Consider the following 24,424-nt stretch of genomic DNA (forward strand, 5'->3'; position numbering starts at 1 on the left):
TTATTGTGTTTGTTTACAATTTAGTATTTACGTTAGCTTGAATTGTTAAAATCTAAACCTAAAGCAATATTTTAAGGATTTTTCTGAAGGTGATGATATGGCTGGGAAGAGAAGTGAAGTTTGGAAATACTTAACTCTTCAATCAAATGAAGATTCCAAGGCTACATGCACTTTCTGCCATGTAAAAATATCACGAGGTGGGGCAATGCTTAACGTGTGGGGTGAAACAAAGGAATTGGTGTGCGTTTTATGATTATTGTAAGATGCAAGTTAGTAAGTGTTTCGACCGTTTGATGGTACTGTCATTATAATATGAAATTAAAAAATACTTTATAAGTAAAATATCCTTTCATAACACAAACATTTCTTTGGTTAGTATCGGCATCGAGTATCGGCCCATAAGAATCGCTATCGGTGGAATCGGTGAAAAGTGGTATCGGCCCAGCCCTAGAAAATTTTGTGTTAAGGGCAGCATTGAAATGTTCAAAGTATTTATTACCAGCAACTAATATAAACAGGTGAATATGTCAGGTACCTACATTTAAATTACTGTAAAATGTTTTGAACTTATTAACGGGGGGGGGGGGGGGAATATCTGAAAAACACATCAAAACAGCTATGCATCTTGAAATGCCTGAAAAATTTATAAATGATAGTAAATGCAGTGGAACTTATAACAAATATTATTGAGTATATTTATAAATGCTATTTTTCATTATCTCTAATTATTACACTTGTGAAACAATAAGTAGTTGATTGTATCTTGATAACATTAATTAGGAGTTAGATATAATGGAGAACTTAATGAGAATTATACCTGATTATTATTATAATTACAAACAAAGACTAAAATCCCACACATTAGAATCAACAGAATATTTTAATTGGCGCAAGACTAATTTTGCTGTAGGAAGTTCAATTACTCACCAAACTGAAAAAAAAAATTCTGATTAAAGTAACTTCTGCAGTAATGCAAAATGTGGAAACAATCCACTAAATGTTATTTAAATGATTCATGTATAAAACTAAGAAATAAGATACGCTTTGCACAATGCAATTAACCACTGACAATTCAAAAATTAACTGGTTGTTTGCTTATATACTTACGAATGGTACATGAATTGCCCACAATGTTCCACCAAGCTTACAGTTTATCTGTAAAGCAATCTTCTGAACCACAGACTTAAGCTTTTTCTCATTAGAAAGTGTGCGGTAGTTGATCACCTATGAAACAGACCAAAATAATTACCAAACTAAATACATTAGAATATTATAAATACTGATACACTGGCTTATAAATAATACATTCAAAAGCTACAACTTAAATCAACTACATCTTTTTATTCTACACGTCATTTTATATTATAGTCAGCCAATTATTACAGTCAAAGACACACACACAAAACTATGGACAGACAGAGAGTAGTACCGAATGATACAGACAACCAAAATGGACATCAGCAAAGAGAACAGATGATAATAAAACATGACTAAGAAGTCAAAATGCAAAGTGCTATTCTTTAATAAAAATGGAAAAGTGTAGGTATACAGTGGAGTCCCGCTAATTCAAATCCCATTAATCCGAAAATTCGGCTAGTCTGAACAAGTTTATGGTATATATATATATATTTAAAAAAAAAAAAAAAAAAAAAAAAAAAAAAATTGCACTTGCATTTTAAATATTATTTTTGATGTTTTAATTTAATTACCAACATATACACTAGAAACCTGATTTTATGAACCCTGGGTTAACTAAAGCAGCAATTTTATGAATACATTCTCAGAAACCGTAAAAAAAATTGGAAAAATCACATTGAAAGCTTATGAATATACATTGTTAAATTTTAAGCATACAGCGGTTATTTTGTGTGGGTTTAAGAACTCTAAATTATGGTCTTATAAGAAGAAGAAAAAAAAATTGGACATTACATTTAAAAATGTGACGTAAGTGGGTACGTGCGAAACTCATCTAGCTAATACCCCCCCCCCCCCCTACCAATCTACAATAAAAGGCACACATTGTTGTATAGTCCATTCCCAGTAAAATTAATATTTTTAAGGCCCACACGAAACCCATTTACTGTTAATAAATACTGTATAAGTTATTCTGGCATAAAAATAAATAATAAATAAATAAATAAATGGGACCCTTTGTTTATAAGTCACACAGCTCCGAATCTCTGCCCCTCTGCGGGCTGTTAATGTTTTTAAATGGTGTGGTGAGTGATGCGGCCATGCCACTACCAATTTTTTTAAGATTCATAGTTTTATTTTGAGATTATTAAGCTACTATAACTGTGTGAGTAGAAGCTGGTAGGTACCTCTTTCAACATCCCAAAATTTCTCGCCTTAGCGGGCCCTAGGAAACGAGAGTTTAAGCCATATTGGTTGAGCCCCGGCTTGGACCCTCCCTTTGTTACATTAAAAAACATTACAGGATTAAAAATCACATTTGAAAGAATGACACTTGAAGATTAAAATGTATGGCAAACAAATATTCTTGATTTAAATACACACTTATTATTTAAAACAACCCAGTTTGTTTGGGATCAGCATTCTCGACATTCCAACTTTTAACTGACAATTGCAGCAAAGTTACAAGTTATTGCTATGCATTAAACCCTACAAAGTTCCCAAATAAATTGAAAATCCTAAACTTTACCAGACTTTAAAACAAAACATAGTTTAAAAAATTATACATACTTTTACACGAAACTCCCCTTAAACCCCATGTTAAGACTGGGCTCCACTACTACTAGCGCCGTTAATTCACAGACCGCCGCGAGCTTCACTAAGCTGACAGAGAATGAAGGTAAGTTGCCAGACCTATCTATATGACTGTGGTTGTGATTCAAAAATATATATTTATATTTTAAAAAAGTAAATAAATCCAGATTAAATGAACAGAAATTGTGTTTATAATGTTGCTGAATCAAAAAAACAATTTGACTGTGTTAACAATGAAAACTCTTGAATAACTAGGGTTTAAATATGTAAATATGACATTTTGTTTGGAAATACACAATTTGTATGTGTATTTTTTTTTTGAGTGTGAAATGGATTGCATTGGATTTCCTTGTATTTTACCATGTTCACAAAAGTTTTCTGGATCAACATGTAGAGTAGCAGGTTCTGGAAAATAAGACAAATAGGAAATGAAATGAAATGAAAGGCTGGTCTGTTATGTTAGGTGAGATTAAGAAAGGTTAGCTGCATAATTAAAAATACAATGTTTTATTTCATAATTTAAATATTTTGAGAAACATAACTTTTTGAGAAAACTAGCCAATCTGTCACTTTATAATACTTGTCTTAATTATCCAGAAGTTTTTATAGTTTTTTTTTTTTTAAGTTTTTTTTAGGGGGAACACCTTTTTACCGAGATTTTATCATTCTTACTATTCGGATTCTCATATTTGTAATCGCGAATAATTTGGTAATCGTATTTGCTTCAAACTAAAAAAAACTTGATATTCGCACAGGTCTACTCACTTGCGAAGCGACCGGCTTCTCGGTGCAACAAACTTTCTTGATGGCGGCATAGCGGTCGTCGCGGGCGGTGCTGCAGATGGTGACCACCACCTGCACGCTGGGCTTGATGTTCTCGCGCAGGCTGCGGATGTAGCTCTCCGTCCGGTCGTCGTCCAGCGTGATGACGGTGGGCTGCGACACCTTGATGCCCAGCTGCGGGCCGAGCCTCATCATGTTGCTCACGAAGTCGCGGGCCGCCTGCCTGTTTCGGTCCACGTGCATCACCAGCCAGTTGACGATGTTCACCTGCGAACAGAGCGCACTCGAGGTTTCAAAAGCAAACATGTCTGTTCCGTGACCACGGGAACGAAAACTTCCAACAAAATTAATTGATAAAATTGAAGCAGCGCCTAGCATCGACATGTGCTTAGGCGACCATCTTGAGTAGACTGTCTTTTGTTTTCTTCAGTGTCTGGAGCACAGCTGTGAGAAAGTCTTCCGCAACGCAGCACACAGCCAGAAAAATAGCCTATATACTTAGATATGTCCAAGCCCAAACAACAACAAATGTCAAGATACACACAATATAAAGTTACCGAACAATGTCTGTGTTTGAATCGAGACTAAGCAGCGAATGGATTCCCCATCCATCCCACATGCTCAAACCTCGCACATTGTGTCGTATTCTTACAACCTACGACTTTCTGATTCTTCTAAAACAGAGTACAGCAAAAAACTGAATTAAAGGCGTGCATATTCAAGCATATTTCATTAATTATTATTTTTTAACTATAGGACCAAGTATGAAATACTTTAATCCTAAAGGGACCTGACTAACTGGGAGCACATACAGTGTGCAGAGCTCCGGAAGAAACTACACGCAATTTAAAAACTGCTCAATACATCAGTGAGATCTGTCTGATTATGAAAAGCATTTAAGAATGTGCTGAGGGCAGATGAGTTAAATGTTTCCATATTTTGTTTTTAAAATGTACTTTTAGTTGAGTGAAAAAAAAATACTTATTCCACTTATCACCCCGCCTCACTAACAAATACACCCCTAACTAGGCGGGTCCCTTAAACACAAAAATGCAAGACTGTTCACTTTTAACTTCTAGGTTGCACATAATTCATATACATATTTATTGTTTTTTTTTATTTGATATACTGACATGTTCTGATTAAAATAATAATCAACTATGCAGCTACTGTTATAAAGTAAATAAAATATACTGAAGAAATTCCAGTACCTTACACAATATATGTGCTAAACAAAGCAGTGTTTTCCTTATTTACAAGAGAAAAAAAAGAGACAAAATTAGTGGTTAGTAATGTAAGTTGTTAAAGAGCTGATGCGGATACAATGAAATCCCAAAAGTGCATTAAGGCTAAGATCCTGAGTTTCTCGCGAGCGGGCAAAGACACGCGTAGTTATCTACGTCCTCAACAGAGCGCACTAGCAGTACGGTTGAACGATGTAGTGACGCGTTGGAAAAGGGAGGGCGGTGGGAAAGACGACGCTGTTCTCAGAATTCTTATCGCCCAGCGGGGTCATGTTTACGACCGGTCAGGGAGAGGGGGGTGGGGGAAGGGTGTACTCTGCCTCGGCGAGTATTAGATTTCCAATCCCTTTGCCACTCTGTCCAGCTTGCCTTTGACGAATCCGGATAGGTTCAATGTTTAGCCAGCCGAAAAAGATTTTTAGATTTTATTTTTAAACGCATGTGAAATTAGTCCTTTTTTAACACTTCATCGCTGTCACGTGAATTTACGGCAACTTACATTATTGTTGTACTTTTGTTTTGTAGTAACGATCGGTAGGCTAAATATGTACATGTGTTTGCTGAAACTTTGTTTTAAACATCCATAATTTAATTTTGTCAATTTATTTATTTATACCAGTCAAATACAAAATAAATTATATTTATTTTACGACCTCTTAAATTATTTAAATGATACATAAAAATTACCAAACATTTTTCAAATGACATCGTATTTTCAACTGGAAGTACGCGAGAATTACACAGATTCATTTACTTGCGTATTGCATAGCATACTTCACGTCCATTTTTGACAGCCTTGCGAAGTCACTTCCAAAGTATCTACAAGTATATTCTTCAGGCGAATTCGGACACGGCATTATAATCTTCCATTATATCTAGAAGACGTGTTCTTACATTTGCTTGGAGTTTTAAATTATTTTTTTGAAATAATAAAGGCAATTTTAAAGTTTAATTCCATTGCAGAAACACTTACGCAATATATTTGTTGGTTCTCTGCAAGTGTATTTTGTGTTTTATTCTAGTTCGATAATGAAGTCAATAGGAATTTATTGCCTTTTTTTTCAGATTTGTTTATACATTAGATGTATATAAATATAAAAAATTATGTAACAGGATGAATCTTAAATGGTTTGAACAGTTATCTATATTGACTTTGTTTGTTCATTAAAAGCCTTTCTTTTTTACTGTTCAAGTTGGATTCCTTTATAACTTAAAAAAAATATCACGTAACTAAAAAAAATTAATGAAAGAGCTTAGTTCTGTTCGTATGTAGGTGTTAATTTTATGAAAATAATGTAATACAATTTGTTCTCTAGCTAAGTAGATTTAGAAGTAAGGCTTCATATTTCAGTTGTTACCATAGTACGACTTCCGGAAAAGTTTTACATATACATATTTGTTTTTACAGAAGGTACCGGAGCTTGCAGGTTGCGCAGAAAGGAATTGTATTGTTTGTGAGAGTTCTCTGTTGGTAGTAACACTTATGATATATGTTTGATGTTCTGTTTCCAACTCATCGTTAACTAAATTTTACAGACTGATAATTATCATTTGATTTAAAATCTAAGTTATTTACAGTGTTTAAAATATGCTTTCTTGCATTTAAGAATATTTCGTTTTGTTTGTATGATGTTTGAGTCACCCGCAAAGATAATGAGATAGTTATTTTATACTGCTTCTTTCGCGGTTTTTTTAATTTTAGTCTTGACAATGGGGAATGAATTATTCAGGCTGTGCTAAATACTAGATAGATTATGCTTCATGTCATTGAGATCAAACTCTTCTATTTTTGTGCATTTGATAGTATTCCTAGTTTAGTTAATTTATCCAACAATATATTTAAACAATCAAGGCCTTAGATGCATTATAAAAAAAACTCAATTGATTCATAATCAGTTGCCGTGTATAGATTTATTTTGTAGAAAATAAGCAGTATGTGTTTTAGTACTAACCATGTATTAAATTTGAAAATATGTTTTACTTTTCATACTTAAAATTATCATACAATGATAAAATATTTTTCGATATAAGTAAGGACACCTGTATTTCGCGAATACATCTCGTGTCAGGCTATTTCACACATAACTGTAGCTTTTTCCTTAGAGGTTTGGCGAATTGCGGGCGTGCAGCAGTACGGTAATAAAGTCCTCATTGGCCCCGTCGAGTGCGGGAAAACAGCCTTCACCGACCACAGCCAATAATTACAAGAAAAATCTACAGTGTTTTTTAAAATACCTTGACACGAAATGTATTCGCGAAATACAGGTGTCCCTAGATATAAGACGTAATTGCTCTCGGACGATAATTTTCTTTACTGGTATTATCACCTTTCTTATGCAGGGGAATAGTTTTTGTTGTCTTATGATACCCATTCTAAACGAATTCCAATAATGTAATATGTGTTTATTATAATAAATGGAGAAGTGTATATACTATTAGCAAATGGATCATTAAAAATATGAAAAGAAATTATAAAAAATTACAAATTACTCTACTGCACATAAATCACAGATTTTAAAAAGCCAAAATTACTATAACATTCAAAATATTACAGAGCGTGCCATGTAGAAAACACGGACGCATGTTGTTGTCTAAATGAAATAAATAAAATACAAGTCTGCGGCTTTGAAAACCAAATAAATAAAATTTTCATAAATATTCAACGCTTATAAGGGTACAACCATTCATTACACTGATAGGTAGGGATGGTGATTTTTAGTTTTTGCTAAATAGATGCTAAAATATGCTAAATTATATTTTTTCCGCTATAAAATGCTAAATCTAGACTATACCGAGATAAATGCGAAATCAAGGTAAAAAACGTAGATTCGTCTTCACTCTACATAATTTATTTACCGATTGTATTTTGTTTCAGTTCAGTATCAAAAGAAACCATCATTTTATGGCGTATTCAGCACAAGTATCTTATTGTCACATCATTCACAACTACTATTGTTCGTAAATATTGAATGTAGAATGGCCATCCGTGCCTCGCAATTGTAAACAAAGCAAAGAACAACTAGCTGGAAGATTGTCCGTCATCTTTCAGAGTACACGTTTTTAGGCCACCATATTGCGACATCTCTGCTTCGTTGCGCTAACGATTGTAAGTCCCATTTTCTGGCTGTGTTTCACGTGAAAGCCGCGTTCTTGTGTAGTCTGTGGAATGTTGCGTGTTTAAAAATACTTGCATACTCATGAATGTGTTGTATAATGTTATTTCTCGTGGTAAAAATGGGACGAAACGTCATTTCCATTCGCAACCGCATAAATGAATACAAAAGTGAACAGTTATAGGAAAGTGATACGAATATTTTAATGCACAATTTATGTAATCGCCATCTGGAATGGAAAAAGAAACGATTTACTTGAAAAGCACATTAAATCTGAGGGACATCAGGCTGCAAAAAAAAAAGATTCACCGAGAAGTCGGTTGAAGGAAAAAAGTCGCTAAAATGGCAAGCAACGGTTTCTTTTTTAAAAATATACTTTTCTTCAGTAATTTAAAATGAGAGAATTGGCTAAACTGTGTTTTTTAAATGCTACAAAATGCTAAATTTCAAATTCAAAATGCTAAATGTCATTATTTTAAATGCTATAAATCACCATCTCTACTGATAGGACATAGTTTTTCAGTACATCATACTGATTCCAAACCAGACACACATATATAAATAATTTGTGTTACAGTTCAATTAATTTGGCCATGATTTAAACCTGATAAATAAACAATGCAAACAAGCGGAACTGTACAGAGTATCTTCAAATAAAATCTGGGCCAAAAGTAAATCAATATTTTAGTACTCAATACAATTCGAAGGAAATGGAAGATTTTTTGTAGTATTATAAATTATCATACAAGGATTGCTGATTTGGTTTTGTATTAATTTTGAGCGTAAAACTACCCCGAAAATATTGCCATCATAAACATTACTATGAGTCTGATTGGCCATGTTGGTGATATGCACGATTTTCAAGGCTGTCTCCCGATATTATATGATGTGTTTTATTTTTATACAAAACGAAGCACGAATATGTTTTATATTTCTTGTGTGAGATACCAGTTGCAAAGACTTTGCAGTTTGATTTTATGGGTAGTGAATCAGTGGTATAAAATAACTTCATTTATTTTTCCCGATAACATATTTTTGACATTAGTATAATTTTATCACTCGCCAAGCAGAGAATCTTATGTTTTTTAGTCACGGAAAAAATTGTTTGTATTCAATATCAGCTAATAACTTATTATTGCTTATGTCATCAAATACATTTACAGTAATGTTCAATTTGTACAAGCATGAGAAGTAAACAATAATTTCTGCAACAACATTCTTCCGAAAGAAGGTATACACCGATTTTAAAGGTGCGTGCCTATTTCTTAATTTTATTTTTTTAATAATTATAAAATAAAAATTGGTACTTTTCCGAATTTCCTCATTGAGGCTGCGACCCAAATTTCAAGTTTCCAGCCCTTTTGGCAGTGGGTTGGAATTTGTATTGGCCAGTATGTGAGCGAGGGAACTACTTTTTGCATATTCGAGCAATTCAAAATTTAGGCCCTAAAGTTTAATTATAACAATTTCACGTAAACTAGATAGCTCAAAGGCTGGTAAAACAATAGAAATTTATTTCATATAATTCTGTATCAATTTCATCGAAGTATTACACACCCATTTCAACACATTTTATATACATAATAATTTTACTTCAGCAAGGTCTTCGGTTTCTTGTAACACAAATAAAATTACCTAAAAAAATTACGGGACATACTTAAAAAAGTTTTTAAATTGTAATATTTGCCAAAGAATTTAAATAAATCTAACTGCAAATGTAAGAACACAGTATAAAGGTTTTAAAATTGTATTTTGGAAAATTACCTGAATGTTTATTTGCTAAAACTCCTCATTTCACTTGTTCAAAAGTATTTATACATGTATACATATGCGTGCGTGGAACTTATGTTTCTATGATCATTTATAGTTGCAAATAATGTAGCGGAAGTTAAATTGAAAAATATATAATTCTTATTGACCAATATTTGTTTTAAAACATAATTTTACATGACCCCAGAAGCAAAAAAAAAAAAAAGAATCGCCACTGCCTTGTAATTGCGCTTCTAACGAACTTGTGTAACTAACGAAAATGCTCAAGGTTAGTGATACAATAAATGCTTGGGTAGTGAAAAATCCATTGTTAAAAACCAAAGGTAATTTTAAACGACCTTTAGTTAACCATACTTGAACGACAGCATCGAGAGATTGTCCCTTATTTTTGTATCGTTATATACATAACTAAATCATTATGGGAGGAAGTTGCCATAGGCGGCTGGTCCTTCAGTTACTAATTTTTTTTAAACATCTATTAATATTTTGATCACAACTCATTTATGTAACATTACACCAAGAGGTATAGCCCATACTACCAGAGCTAAAGTCGAGGTACAAATATAATTAAAGAAACATAATTAAATAAATTATAACTAAAGAAATATAATTAAATAAATTTATACAAAATCATTGTCATTTTGCAAATCAATTTTTTTACAATAATTATTGAAATATTCTAATAAAATCTTAAACATTATATATTTGTCTTCTTGAATAGAAGTATAAATAATTTAAATTGATTTTGGAAGTTATATTATTATATGAAACCATTTTGCTATTATTTTAATACACCGTGATTGCAGGATTCATTCATGTGTTATGGTAAAGAGTCATATCAAAATACATAATGAAGTCACTAAGATAATATGTGAAATAATGTTGTAATAAATGTAATTTGCGAAGTTCACGTAGATGCCCGTAAACGAAACAGGTTAGACGTTAGATATTATATTTAGCACTTTAATATTTCCAAAATAAGTTTTTTTAAGGCGCCCAACTATTATAATAAATATCTACCTACTAAAACAATTCAGTAATTGTAGTTAGATGATTTTAAATCAAAAATATTCTATGAATAAATTTGTCACGACAAGTGAAGCATATTAATTATAATTTACATCACTGAGAAGCTGACAAATATATCTATAGAAATTGTCGACAACGTGAGACGGTTTTCAATTCATTGATTACTATTGATGATACTAGTGTTGTGTTTTGACCGTTTCGAAGCGGTAATATTCCCGCCTGAACTCTTGCGATGTTCGAGGCATCTAGTGAGTAAACTCGGAACTAATCGGAGCTCTAGCGGCAAACTGTTGAACTCGTTCCTTTCATGTGCGGCAAGTGACAGTTAAATCACAATATTTTGTACTCAGATTATTTAAATTCTGTACGTTGTATTAAAAAAATTATACGGCAGAATTGTTCATTGTACTTCCTTTAAGTTGTGTGCAAAGTAACAGGCATGTACCGTTTAAATATATACCTAATATTTAGTTTTGAAAATTTCAAAATTAAAATTAAATAAGAAAGCATTTTTTGAGAAAATTTTAATCATCATATTTACAAAATTTAAAGTTTTGTTTACAATTCTGCTGTTTATATATTTTTTTTATCTACTACGATATTCATGGCAGAAATAATTTTCTTGGTGACTGCAAAACTAAGGATCTTAGCCTTAACGAGTATTCAGCTCAAAAATGTGCTTCAGACAATAGATTGATCCGCTGGTATTAGCCTTTCATATATAAAGGTAGATTAATGTTGCTCATAGTACAGTGAAACCTCTATTTAACAAATCTCAAGGGACCAAAATTTGTTGTGTTTGTTGTAAAGGGGTTTGTTAAATGGAGGTTTTGCACGATATATTTCTAGTCATCATAAACCTTCACATAAATGGCTAGAACTGTCTTTCTGACTGTTTAATACAATATGAGGAATTAAACATGAAAAAATAGCCAACCCTTTGATGCTTGGAAATTATCAATTACCATCCCCAGTGCTTCCTGGCGTGCCTTTTCTTGTAAAATCGGCCCAGAGACGTTGATGTTAGATGCCCTAGCCTCCATTAGCCAGTCAAACAGTATCTTGTCCAAATCATATATTTTTTTTTTTACATACTTTCACACGTTTTCGATTTGTTCCTACCAGAGAAGCGCTGTTTTCGATCTGTTCCCGGTTGGATAATATGCTCGAAAGTGTAGACGCCGGGATGTCGAGACGTTTAGCTATATCACTTTTTTTCCCACCTTCTAAACTGCATTAAAAATTTCTAATTTTATTTTAATGCCAATCTGTCGCCGCTTTATAGGATTAAAATTCATTTAACAGTAGTACCGTGTTGATTTCCGTAACTACGTGTGAAAAATAAATAAACAACAGTGAAAACTGAAAAAAACGGATATTGTACTACACCATAGTTATAAATATTTGCGTGTGCGCATCTTTAACCATAGAAACGCAAAATTTACTAGTTGTTCGTCTTGCCAGAGCGATGGTACAGGTGTTTGTTGTAAAGGGGTTTGTTAAATGGAGGTTTTGCACGATATATTTCTAGTCATCATAAACCTTCACATAAATGGCTAGAACTGTCTTTCTGACTGTTTAATACAATATGAGGAATTAAACATGAAAAAATACATAGAATACACTTGTTTAATAGCCAACCCTTTGATGCTTGGAAATTATCAATTACCATCCCCAGTGCTTCCTGGCGTGCCTTTTCTTGTAAAATCGGCCCAGAGACGTTGATGTTAGATGCCCTAGCCTCCATTAGCCAGTCAAACAGTATCTTGTCCAAATCATATATATTTTTTTTTTTTTACATACTTTCACACGTTTTCGATTTGTTCCTACCAGAGAAGCGTTGTTTTCGATCTGTTCCCGGTTGGATAATATGCTCGAAAGTGTAGACGCCGGGATGTCGAGACGTTTAGCTATATCACTTTTTTTCCCACCTTCTAAACTGCATTAAAAATTTCTAATTTTATTTTAATGCCAATCTGTCGCCGCTTTATAGGATTAAAATTCATTTAACAGTAGTACCGTGTTGATTTCCGTAACTACGTGTGAAAAATAAATAAACAACAGTGAAAACTGAAAAAACGGATATTGTACTACACCATAGTTATAAATATTTGCGTGTGCGCATCTTTAACCATAGAAACGCAAAATTTACTAGTTGTTCGTCTTGCCAGAGCGATGGTACAGGTGTTTGTTGTAAAGGGGTTTGTTAAATGGAGGTTTTGCACGATATACTTCTAGTCATCATAAACCTTCACATAAATGGCTAGAACTGTCTTTCTGACTGTTTAATACAATATGAGGAATTAAACATGAAAAAATACATAGAATACACTTGTTTAATAGCCAACCCTTTGATGCTTGGAAATTATCAATTACCATCCCCAGTGCTTCCTGGCGTGCCTTTTCTTGTAAAATCGGCCCAGAGACGTTGATGTTAGATGCCCTAGCCTCCATTAGCCAGTCAAACAGTATCTTGTCCAAATCATATATATATTTTTTTTTACATACTTTCACACGTTTTCGATTTGTTCCTACCAGAGAAGCGTTGTTTTCGATCTGTTCCCGGTTGGATAATATGCTCGAAAGTGTAGACGCCGGGATGTCGAGACGTTTAGCTATATCACTTTTTTTCCCACCTTCTAAACTGCATTAAAAATTTCTAATTTTATTTTAATGCCAATCTGTCGCCGCTTTATAGGATTAAAATTCATTTTACAGTAGTACCGTGTTGATTTCCGTAACTACGTGTGAAAAATAAATAAACAACAGTGAAAACTGAAAAAACGGATATTGTACTACACCATAGTTATAAATATTTGCGTGTGCGCATCTTTAACCATAGAAACACAAAATTTACTAGTTGTTCGTCTTGCCAGAGCGATGGTACAGGTGGTTTCCGCCACTAGCGCTAAATGTACCCGCCATTTTGAACAAAGTGTGGCATGTATACACGACGTGTGTTATCCATGATGCTTCGTTTATTTATTGTCTTCCGCGATGGTGCATATTATTTTAAGGTTATACGCACGTATTTTTAAGCAGTGAATGAAAAAAAAATTAATGGATTTCTTGTAAGAGATGATTATTTTTGCGTGTTTTTCAAAAGCAGCCGTTCGTTGTAAAGGGAATTTCACTATTTCGGAACAACTAAAATTAGGTATTTAGAGGTTAAAACAGCATTGATCTTATGGCGGTTTGGCGGGACCAAAATTTTATTTTGTTGCAGGTTTTTTTTCGTTAAATAGAATATTCGTTAATGGAGGTTTTACTGTATGTAGGTGTAAAAATTTTTCACTCAAGTTGATTCAACGTAAACTGATAATGATACAAACCTTCCATTGGGTGAAGACAACACGCATGCATTAAGAAGCCTGCCTAGTTAGAAGTGTATTTGTGTTAGTAAGGCAGGATGATATGGGCGAAGCAAGATGGTGCTTCTAGCGTGGTATCACCACCTGACGCACAGTCCTCTTGTCATTAATAGGGCAGCTTTGAAATTTGGGTGGTAACTGTAACATTATATGGTGCAGAAATAAACATAAAGGTGTAATGCAAGTCCCTTGAGTGCTTTCAAGAATCTGTACCACATATTTCATATCTACAAACTATCTCAAAAACGTGTTTTAGCAATTCTCATTCTCCTTAAAAATACAGTTTAAAAACAAAATATGGAACAAAACTACTCATCCGCTTTCAGCATATTCTTATAAGCTTTTGTAAACAGAACCCACTCTGTGACAAGATAAGTTTTCAAGTCACGTAGTATCTTCTGAAGCTCTGCACACCGTTATGTGAGAACAGATAGGCAGGGCTCTTAATAAGTTGCAAAGCATGCCTCAATCGGGCACACACAAGAACGTACTGCATCCAGGACGTTGTTCCTCATCGCAGCACCACTCCACTCTGCGTTGTCTGCACCGGGAACCTCAGCACCCTGGCCAAAGATTATCCTTTCTGGAGGCATTACCCTCGCAGTGATGTCCACAGGACCAGGAGCCAGGGTGAGACCCCAGTCTGAGAGCAGCTTCTTGACTTTGGGAGCTTCTGAAACAACAATACCCAATCATCTGTAGTTAAGCTACAAAAACTTCTTACACATGACACATGAGACATAACATGTGAAGTCCTATATTCTGGATTCTATATCATTTCAAGTTATTCCTAAACATAAAATATAAGGGAAGAGCTAGGACATTGTATTTTAGATTCTATATACACTCATATTATTTCAGTACAGAGTAAATGGTGCTCAATGTTGCCAGATTGATACTACTAGGCCTTTTTAACATTAAAAATCTTATCTTTGTTATAATTTTTTTTATTATTATTTATGAAATATATCTATGTATTTGTTGATTTTTCTAAGACCATAAAATAGTGTCTTTTGATGTATTTTAATGTTGCAATCTATTATTTGTTCTGTTACTACCACTTACTATTTATAACAGAAATACAAAGTTGCCGAAAATATAAATTTTATTTTAAAGACATTTTTAAACGCTATAACCTTTAACTGTTCGTCTTCACCGCTGTGTACAGCATATACAAATGTAGCCAACACTAGCATGATTCCTGTTTGGGTATGTTGATGGCCTTATAGAAAATGTATGCGCACGTAGTCGAATATCTATATCAATAGCTCGCCGATTGCATGTAACACGCGCGCTCTGTCTAGTGCCGAGTAAACTACATTTGACAGCAGCGCACTCTTTCGTGGTTATTGTATACTAAGACAATAGTTATGCATTAGTTCTGGCTCTTGTTCAGGTCACGGTTTCCGTTTTTCTATTTAAAGTTGAATTAAATATGGTTTTGTTGCAGAACTTATTAACTTAAATTGTATGGTGTGCTTTTTTTGTATTCTCTACTTTTTGTTAAACATAATTTCCATGCAATAGGTTTTGTTTTTATGAATAACTTTACCTCAACAAAAATGCTTTTCTCGCATAAAAATCAAACCCCCTTTTTTTCCAAACTTGATTTTAATAAATATGTGCAATGATTATGTGATAAAAACAGTATGTATATAGCATGATATAGCGAAATACAAGCTTTATTTAGCATACAAAAATTTATACACAGAGTCAAATTACAAAATAATGGAGGAATGAACTTATCCTAAAATCAAGAAAGACAATAGTTTTATGGAAAACTTCCAGAAAAATATGAAATGTTGAAATATAATATTGAGGGGACTTATACTCTTCCACTGAAGACAACTGGTTGTCTTGAGTAGATAAAATAGATTACAATTGATGGGGTATGATGCAAAAATGGGTCGATGTGATTAAGCAAAAACCCAAAAACTTAGGTAAATGACACTCACTGTTCACATTATTGATGAACTTCATCATAGCCGATTTCCGTTGATTCGGTGATATTCTTGTGTACATAGCTATGGACTTCATTATCTGGAAGTCGTTTCTCATTTGGTCAGTTAGACCTGTTAGATTTGCCAACTCTGGTATCAATGCGAGAAGCTCTTCTGTACCCTGTGGAACAAATAACTTATGAATGGTTTACCATTATAAAAAAATTAATTGGTAATTTATACAAAACAAAAAAAAAATAGAACATTAGAGAGGTCTGCTTAGCAAGCTAGAGGTATATTAGAGCTAGGAAGATGTAAAGTTTTTTATAGCCTATTAGCTGGTGTATTAAATGATCATGTATTATTAGGGCCACCTGAAAGTGGTGAGTAAAAATGAGGTATTTCGTCATTATAAACAGGTAAAAGCGGTATAAAAATCAGTTAAAAAAACTGAAAAGCGGTGTTAAAAATCGGCAAAAAAAAATTACCGGCAAATAATATTGTTTTTTAAAATTATTTTTCCATTGAATTTCCTATTACAAATATGCACATATATACACTTTATTAACTTTAGAATAGCATATTAAAACTAATCAACTTAGCATATAATATATAATGTATTTATATTCAAGCCACTTAATGCATATACCTTGCAATCAATTTTAAAAATATATACATATATAGGTATATTTAATATGATAATTTATTTAAAATGTACAACAATGTCCCTAGTATGCTTGAAATGGTTGGCTTGAAGTATCAGACTGAAGTATCAGACTGCAGTTACAAGAATCAAGTCTTTTCGCAGCCACTCCACACGACTGTCGCAATACTTGCACATCATAATTTTACTTCCTTCATCAAAAATAAAAAAAAGCCATCACTTTTAAATTCCTTTACACGTTCATGCAAAGTTAAAAATTTTGGCATGTTGAACTAACCACCAATTAATTACTTCCAAGAATTTTTTTTTAATTTCAGGACCTAATGTGTTGCATTCATTGTGAATACTGAACATTTCCAGAACGGCGCCATTTTGGAATAGTGGCGATATTGCCTTTTAAAAACATTGTGCTGTATTGGATGGATAACTTACAGTTCAAATAGAAACCACAAGCACAACCTGAAATCTTCCGAAGTTAAACGTTATCTTAGGTTAGGTTGGTGTTATTTAAAATACTTAATGACCGTAAAATAAAAATATTTTAATCCTTTAATTATGGTGCTTTTTTACTTGCGATCGGAAAACTTCGGAACTGTTCGGGTGAGCGGCTTTCTACATCTGGATAGACACATGTATGCATAGAAAGAGTCTGTGACTCTTTGGTCTAATTTTCAGTATCAACAAAGAAGATGGCGCATCACTTCGTTAATAAAATATATTACCACGATCGTTTCTACGGATGGTTCTATTTAATTTTTTTCCGACAGCTCTATATGTACGACAAGTTATCCGAGGTTAGAAAAAATATATTATAAATTGGTAACGTTGCTACGGGGTAAAAAAATACTGTTTGTTTTCCAATCCACATCCCTTACCGCATGAATTTATGAGAATACAAGTTTAATACTCTACTCACGTCAGATTTTAAAGGATTGTTGAAATTTCTTGCCGTGTTTACAGTTATAAAACGTATTGCATATTATTTTCGTAGTAAGGTGGTACAAGTTGGCACTGTCTCTGTTGTGTAGAACAAAGGAGTTAATAATTTTTTTTGCGTATTTCGCGTTTTATCATGAATTGTCAAAACAAGGCAAATTTCGTGGGAAAATCAGATTTCATGAATATTTCGCGTTTTTCCGCAATCGCGAAAATTGCATGGCCCTATGTATTATGCATACATTTGTGACTTTATGCTTTCTTACACAATGTACACACTAACATTTTTTTTTTGCATTATTAAGTTAAGGATCTAACTGGGAATCATTTATTACATAAAAGAATGATAGGTATGACAGTGCTGCAAATGAAAACAAAAATTCAAATATTGTGTTTGTGAAATACCAATTTATGTACACTACTTGCAACTGTTAAAAATAAATACTGGGACGAAATAAATCAATGAAACGTGTAGAGTTTTCATATGTAAAATCCCTTTACGAAGCTCTGATCATTATTTAATGGGCAAACCAAGCAGGAACTTCCAGAAAAGTAATTTTTAAGCAGGAGTTTTAAAGTTTGCTTTTTTCCAACCCCTATTTGGGAATATACAGTTTATTGTATTAAAACCATATCTCCCATTAGGCCCCAAAAATCAAAAGTATTACCATCAACTATCAAAATTAAAATTTTCTTACAAAAATTATTAGAGTGAATTTTTTTTATAAATTATCCAATAATTAAAAGGAAAAATTACAAAACATTTTATGCTTACTTTATAAAATGTTTTACGTTTTATTTTTAATTTCTTTCACTACTGGAACAAGGTTTTAAATGTGTGTGTTTAAAAAGTTATGAACAGAGAATTATGTCAAATCGAGTAAAATTATTGTCATCCAAATAGTTATGATTTAAATCATAATCTCACAAAAAAATTTTCTCATAATTTATTTGCAAGATAAGTTTATCATTGACCCTTCCTCACTGATCTGCTTCATTTGCACAAAATAGTAATTGTTTAAAAGCTATTAATTCAGGGTGTCCACCCAATCAGTAAAAAATTTTCCCTGCCTTTATGACCAAAATTACAAATTTAGCAGAGTTATATATTTTTAAACAATTTACTTATGTATTATGCATTTTTTTTAAATAAAGAATATCCATATTATCTTTGAAAGATTTGTGCAATGGGAGTGCATGACTTGATGTAAGCATTTGGACATACGCCATTGCTTAGCAAATGTATGTCTGTAGAAGAAAACTACAAAAAAACACAAAATTTGTGTTAATGACAAAAAACACAAATTAAGCAAAAAATTGCTGTTGTCAGGATTTAACACCACACAATACTCCACAACAGGAATATGGTCAACAAACAAAGAAAAACAAAGAAAAATGGACTAACAGAACGAAAAAACCCCCACAAATGATGTCAGCAAAAAAATACTGAACCCAAAAAATTCACCACAACAGTTGAAACGAGACTGTGTCAAGTCGCACCTGTGTCAAGTCGCACCTGTGTTTCTGTACCATGTGCGTCTCTGCCTGAGGACGGGAGCAGATAGCAGTTCCCGAAACGTTGCTTTTTACTGTTTTAGAAAACTGTTGTGTTTGTTTCATCTTTTCGTTTGGTCGTGTTTTTGTCTCGTTTTGACTGTTGTGCTGAACTTTTTTGGGTTCAATATTTTTGTGCTGTCATTTGTGAGTTTTTTCTTTTGTTTTTGGAAAACTATTGTGTATGTTTCGTCTTTTCGTTTTGCTGTGTTTTTGTCTCGTTTCAACTGTTGTGCTGAATTTTTTGGGTTCGGTATTTTTGTGATGTCATCATTTGTGGGTTTTTTTTCGTTCTGTTAGTCCATTTTTCTTTGTTTTTCTTTGTTTGTTGACCATATTCCTGTTGTGTGGTGTTAAATCCTGACAACAGCAATTTTTTTGCTTAATTTGTGTTTTTTGTCATTTATGTTTTTTTGTAGTTTTCTTCTACAGACATACATGTGCTAAGCAATGGCATATGTCCAAAAGCTTACATCAAGTCAAAGAATATCCAGTCCCAACCATACCCATGACTCTAGATTAAATAGAACCTTGCAAATAACAGTTTATGGTGTATATGACTATGCAATAAAACACCATCTGGAAAAAAAAATCCCTTTCAGCACAGCCTACAAGCATAAGTAAATTTCAATTTCTTCTGGAAATGTTTTGGAAACTTCTATAAACACCTGGAACATTTTACACCTTCTTACATCCTGTGTTCTGGGAGAAGATTGTGCAGTGGTGAAGGATGAAGAAAAACTAGAGATGGACAAGTCTGCAAATTTTTGGGTTCAGTCGAACCGAGTTCAGTAGTAATATCTTTGTAAAGTCAAGCTGAGTCCTTAAAAATCACACCGAGCTTGAGTAATTGCGAAAATTTTAGAGAACAATTTGTGTTCCAACTGTTTATGTTAATTCACCACAAGCACCAATTTAAGTCAATACATGTCTTCTATGTGATATTTGTAAATGAATAAGTAATAAATCGTTCTAGTTTAGGATTTCTCTGGAATTGAGCATTTTTCAGCCACCATAGATAATTGAACCAGCAGACCTTAAGTAATCATTACAACATCTTTCTCACAAAAACACACATTTTCTAACCCCGAGCACTATGTCCGTCATGCATTAAGTAACAGCAGTTTAACCAACATTATGCTATGCCGCATTGCCAAACATAACTATACGAAAAATTGTATATGGATTATTTGGGCGAATGCAGTAATATGCCTACACAATTCTGAAACCATTACAGTTAAACCAGCTTTTTTTATATAACAAATGACCATAGAAAAAACCATAACGATGCAGAAACAAGCTTATCTCAAAAATTTCCCAAGTTTTCCCTGATTTGTTTTAAATTTCTCCCTGACTTTTCCTGGTCTGTGGCCAACCTGTATATAAGAAAACTTCAGGAATGTAAATACAAGAATTATACTGTTAATTGTTTTAAAAAATGATGGTAAGTGATTTAAATACACGCTGCACAAGTAAATATAAGACAAACATTGTCAATGTATTGTCCCATCAAGTACTACAAACTCGACATTTGGTTCAAGTCGAGCTTTAGCTATTCCTATTCGTTTAACTTGGCTTGAGTTTTCAAGTCTCAGTCCATCTGTAAGAAAAACGAGTGGATATAGAAAATTAAGTGGGTGAAGGTGATTCTAATGTGAAGAGGAAAAATAAATCGTGCTTTAGGGGACTGACGTCAAAATGTAGGAGTTAGCTTGCTATCAAGGTCAACCTCTATTCACAAAAACATAGTAGAAATATATTCATATATTTATATTTTAAATAATGATAAAATCTAGTAACATACAATACACACCCCATCTTTCTTTGATTTACTCTTGGTGATCAGCAAAGGCTGTTGTGTGTCAGTGATCTGCAAATTGTAGTGCCTCTTGTAGTAATCGACAAAAGTGACCTAAAGAAACAAAGAGTGAAACATAACATAAAGAAGCCTAATCCACACCAAATAATAGAAAAATGAACCCCATCCGCAACACACCTCTTGTCCATTGCTAAGCACGAACGTCGACATGGGATTCTTGGTCCAGTCAATATCATCAATCCTGTAGAGCTTGTTGTTGTAAGTTGTCATGACTGACGAGCCAATTAGCCCTTTACTGATTTCTTCTCTGTAGTTTCCAGGAAACTTGCGAGTAACTTCACCCCTAGAATTAAAAAAATTTATTACTGCAGTAGCGAGGCAAGAAATGGCACTTATTTTCAAATGCATTTGTTTCGTGTAGATGTTTCACAAAAAAAGCAATCATTACACAAATTTTGAAAGGAAAAAAAAATATGGGTAGAGTGGATAAAAGTGACAGCTGCCATAGCGGAAAATACAGTAAATAAAGGGGATGGGGGGACATTAAAAACTGCTGGCGTGTTGCGAGCCGTGCTGACATCAACGGGACATGGCGCCGGGCAGCCTTAAAACGCAGCTGCGAACGTGTATGGAGCGACGGAAAATGGGAGTCTGGACGTGACAAAAGACGCGCAGCGCAGAGCCGTGATAGGTGCGTGAATGTGCAGTGCACAGGATGAAAGCACTGGGTCACAGGAGGCACCGGAAGTGAAGCATGGGAGAGCAGGTAGTGGGTTGCTGGTTGACTGCAGTAAGGAAAGAAAATGTCAGGCCTGAGGTCTGGATAAATTAAAATTGAAGGCCTGCAAAATATTTAAATTCCCTAAAAAAAATATAGCTTCAAATGAACTAATATTAAAATATTAACTCTTAAAAAATATATAAAATGTCTTATGCCATGAAATCTAACCAATAAGTAGCACACTTCGAATTTTGGGAGGGGTGCACAGTTCGGGTGGGGGGGGGGGGGGGGGGGGAAGAAGAAGGTGATGGGGTAGAGCAGATAACCTGAGGGTTTTGGGAGGTAGGTATAGAATATCTCCCTAGTGAATAGGGAGTCAGAAATTTTGAAAAGTAATATCCTCTTAGGCTATTTTAATGCATTTCTGCTGTCTAAAAAACCTCCAGTTATTTTTAGTTAAGAGGGATATCAGGGGTGGGAGGGAAATGATTGCCCCTACCATAAATTTGCCACTAAGAAACAGTAACTAAATTACAAAACTTACCAGTTTGCAGCGGAGATAAAAAATCAGTCTCAGTACGTCTAAAATGTGAGGCACTTGTATCAGGAGGTGCCCAATTCCAATTGTTGAACACAAACTCTAGTCCACAATGACTACATAAACCAACAAAACTTAACAGTAGTTCACTGTTACATATAACACCACAGCTTCAATTTTCTCAGAATCATAAACTAGAAATTTATAATGGGTTCCAGAAACAAAAATTCTATTTCAGGTTTTTCATAACACAAATCGATTGATGCAAACTAAGCATTAGTATCATGAGGCTTCCCACACACTTATTACATGAAATTTCCCTGTATTTTCTCTCATTTCCTTGACCAACCTAATATCTTTTCCTTGTCACATAAAATTTGCAAGATAAACAATATATTAAACTACAAATACTTATCTAAAAACATTTCAACCAATTACTATAACTAGTGATGGGTAGATTCCCATTCCGGAATCGGTCGGTTCCACCGATTCCAGTATAATTGTGGGATTCAGAATACAATGGTTTTGGAATCGACCATGACCGATTCCTGCAGTGTTTTTAAGTTTGCAAAATACATCTCCTACACAAAGTAAGAAAATATTAAAATGCATGGAAATATAATTTTTAAACTACATAATACAATCTTTTTTTACGGAACTGATTTACGAATTACGGTGATTAACGTATTTATTTACTTGCACCGCCATTTTCCCTACAGTACAAATGCAGTATCTACTTTCCCGCTTTAAGCGAAAGCATTTTTCGGAAATTACGTTGCAGCAGCACTGCATTTAATAGTAAACCTTCAAAAATAATTAGAAAAAACCATAAATGTTTAAAGAAAATTATGTAGTAAATGTAAACGGCAAGTAAAATAATGTAAACGTTAACTATTTGATCATGGCAGCTACATTTGCATTGTAAACAACCTAATTTTTTTTTGTTTGTGCTACCTGCCATGGTAAACCATACGGCCATGAACCAAATCTTTGGTGACGTGAACGTGAAAATTAAGATGTTTCACATCTCTGCACTTTAAACATTAAAGAATTAAAATGAAATAATTTTTGAACGAGATTTTACCCAAATTCACAGTGGATTACTGCGACCATATTAAAATAAGTTTAAAGGCAACATAACCAAATTGCTGTAAAACGGCGTTCTTGTGCGTGTTCAGCGATGCTCGTTTTACGTTAGATGTATTTTGGAAAGGCAGTTGGCTAATCTGAATTTCCAAACATTGCTGCTGAAACGTTCGTAAATTTTTATTACCAAACATAAACAATCTTTTGAAAGTAGTTGTGTTAGTTTAACAGAATTGTTTCCGATAAATTTCTGAAATGAATTAAATGTTAACACGCGATTATTTCAAGAGTTTAAATATTTTGTGTAAGAAAATCTCACCATAAAATGTGGAAATTTTGAGATGCTAAAACATGCACAGAACTTTCTTACTCAAGAACCGAAAATTTATTTTCTCTTTACTGTTGTGAAGAACTGCAAGACTGGATGGATTTATTCTTTTCACCAAGTGAGATAATTAAGTTCTAGGTAATATATTAAAACGTAAGCATCTCTGACATTTCATTTTAGTGTGGTGCATTTTGTTTCTTGTCATTTCCATCATAATGAGATAATAAAGTTTTATTTTTAAATTTCTCTCTTTTTATTTTTTTTTGCCCTGCCCTGGTCGCTTGAAATATGTATAAACGAGATTATATTGTCATTTTATTTGGATCATTATTTAGTTGTGCTTGAAAATAAAATTCTTAACCTAACCATACAAACCTATTTTTTTACAATTAATTAATTAATTGAGTTGATAATGTAAGGTATCTAAAGTTGGTAAAGTTATAACAATATTTACAATTAACGTCATAAGACATCTTTGATTATTGGCAGTGTTTAAACACGTGTTTCGTCTAACTACAGTCTGTGCCGTGTATTAGGGATTTAGGCACGTTTTATTTAAAATTTTGTAATCTTAAATAATTTTTGGAAATATTTTTTTTTTTTTATTTTTTTTTTTCTCATCTTATTACCTTAACGGCCAGGCCCTCAGCCTCTGTTCTCAGAGGCGAGCTGATTCTCTTTCCCAGCCTAATGCTAGGCTAGCATTCTGGCTAACATTTCTCCCGCCTCCAGGCACGTCGGGGCCGGTAACTTTATTTCTTTGCGTGACTTCTTTTGCCTACAGCAGCTTGTGAAGCAGTG

At 33.5% G+C, this 24,424-nt stretch overlaps 1 protein-coding gene across 2 annotated transcripts in view; it reads right to left on the reverse strand.

Moving 5' to 3' along the window:
• Positions 1–24,424, reverse strand: part of LOC134543003 (piwi-like protein Ago3) — an 84,013-nt gene that overhangs the window by 23,007 nt on the left and 36,582 nt on the right. For both annotated transcript variants that reach the window (XM_063387663.1, XM_063387666.1), the window contains exons 7-12: positions 21,128–21,293; positions 20,945–21,043; positions 15,993–16,158; positions 14,529–14,710; positions 3,493–3,777; positions 1,108–1,224 (exon numbers count right to left, since the gene is read on the reverse strand). In XM_063387663.1, coding sequence (XP_063243733.1) covers positions 1,108–1,224; positions 3,493–3,777; positions 14,529–14,710; positions 15,993–16,158; positions 20,945–21,043; positions 21,128–21,293 — 1,015 coding nt within the window. The remainder of the gene's footprint in view (positions 1–1,107; positions 1,225–3,492; positions 3,778–14,528; positions 14,711–15,992; positions 16,159–20,944; positions 21,044–21,127; positions 21,294–24,424) is intronic.

The sequence above is a fragment of the Bacillus rossius genome (genome assembly GCF_032445375.1).
Source record: "Bacillus rossius redtenbacheri isolate Brsri chromosome 9 unlocalized genomic scaffold, Brsri_v3 Brsri_v3_scf9_2, whole genome shotgun sequence".
Taxonomy (NCBI): domain Eukaryota; kingdom Metazoa; phylum Arthropoda; class Insecta; order Phasmatodea; family Bacillidae; genus Bacillus; species Bacillus rossius.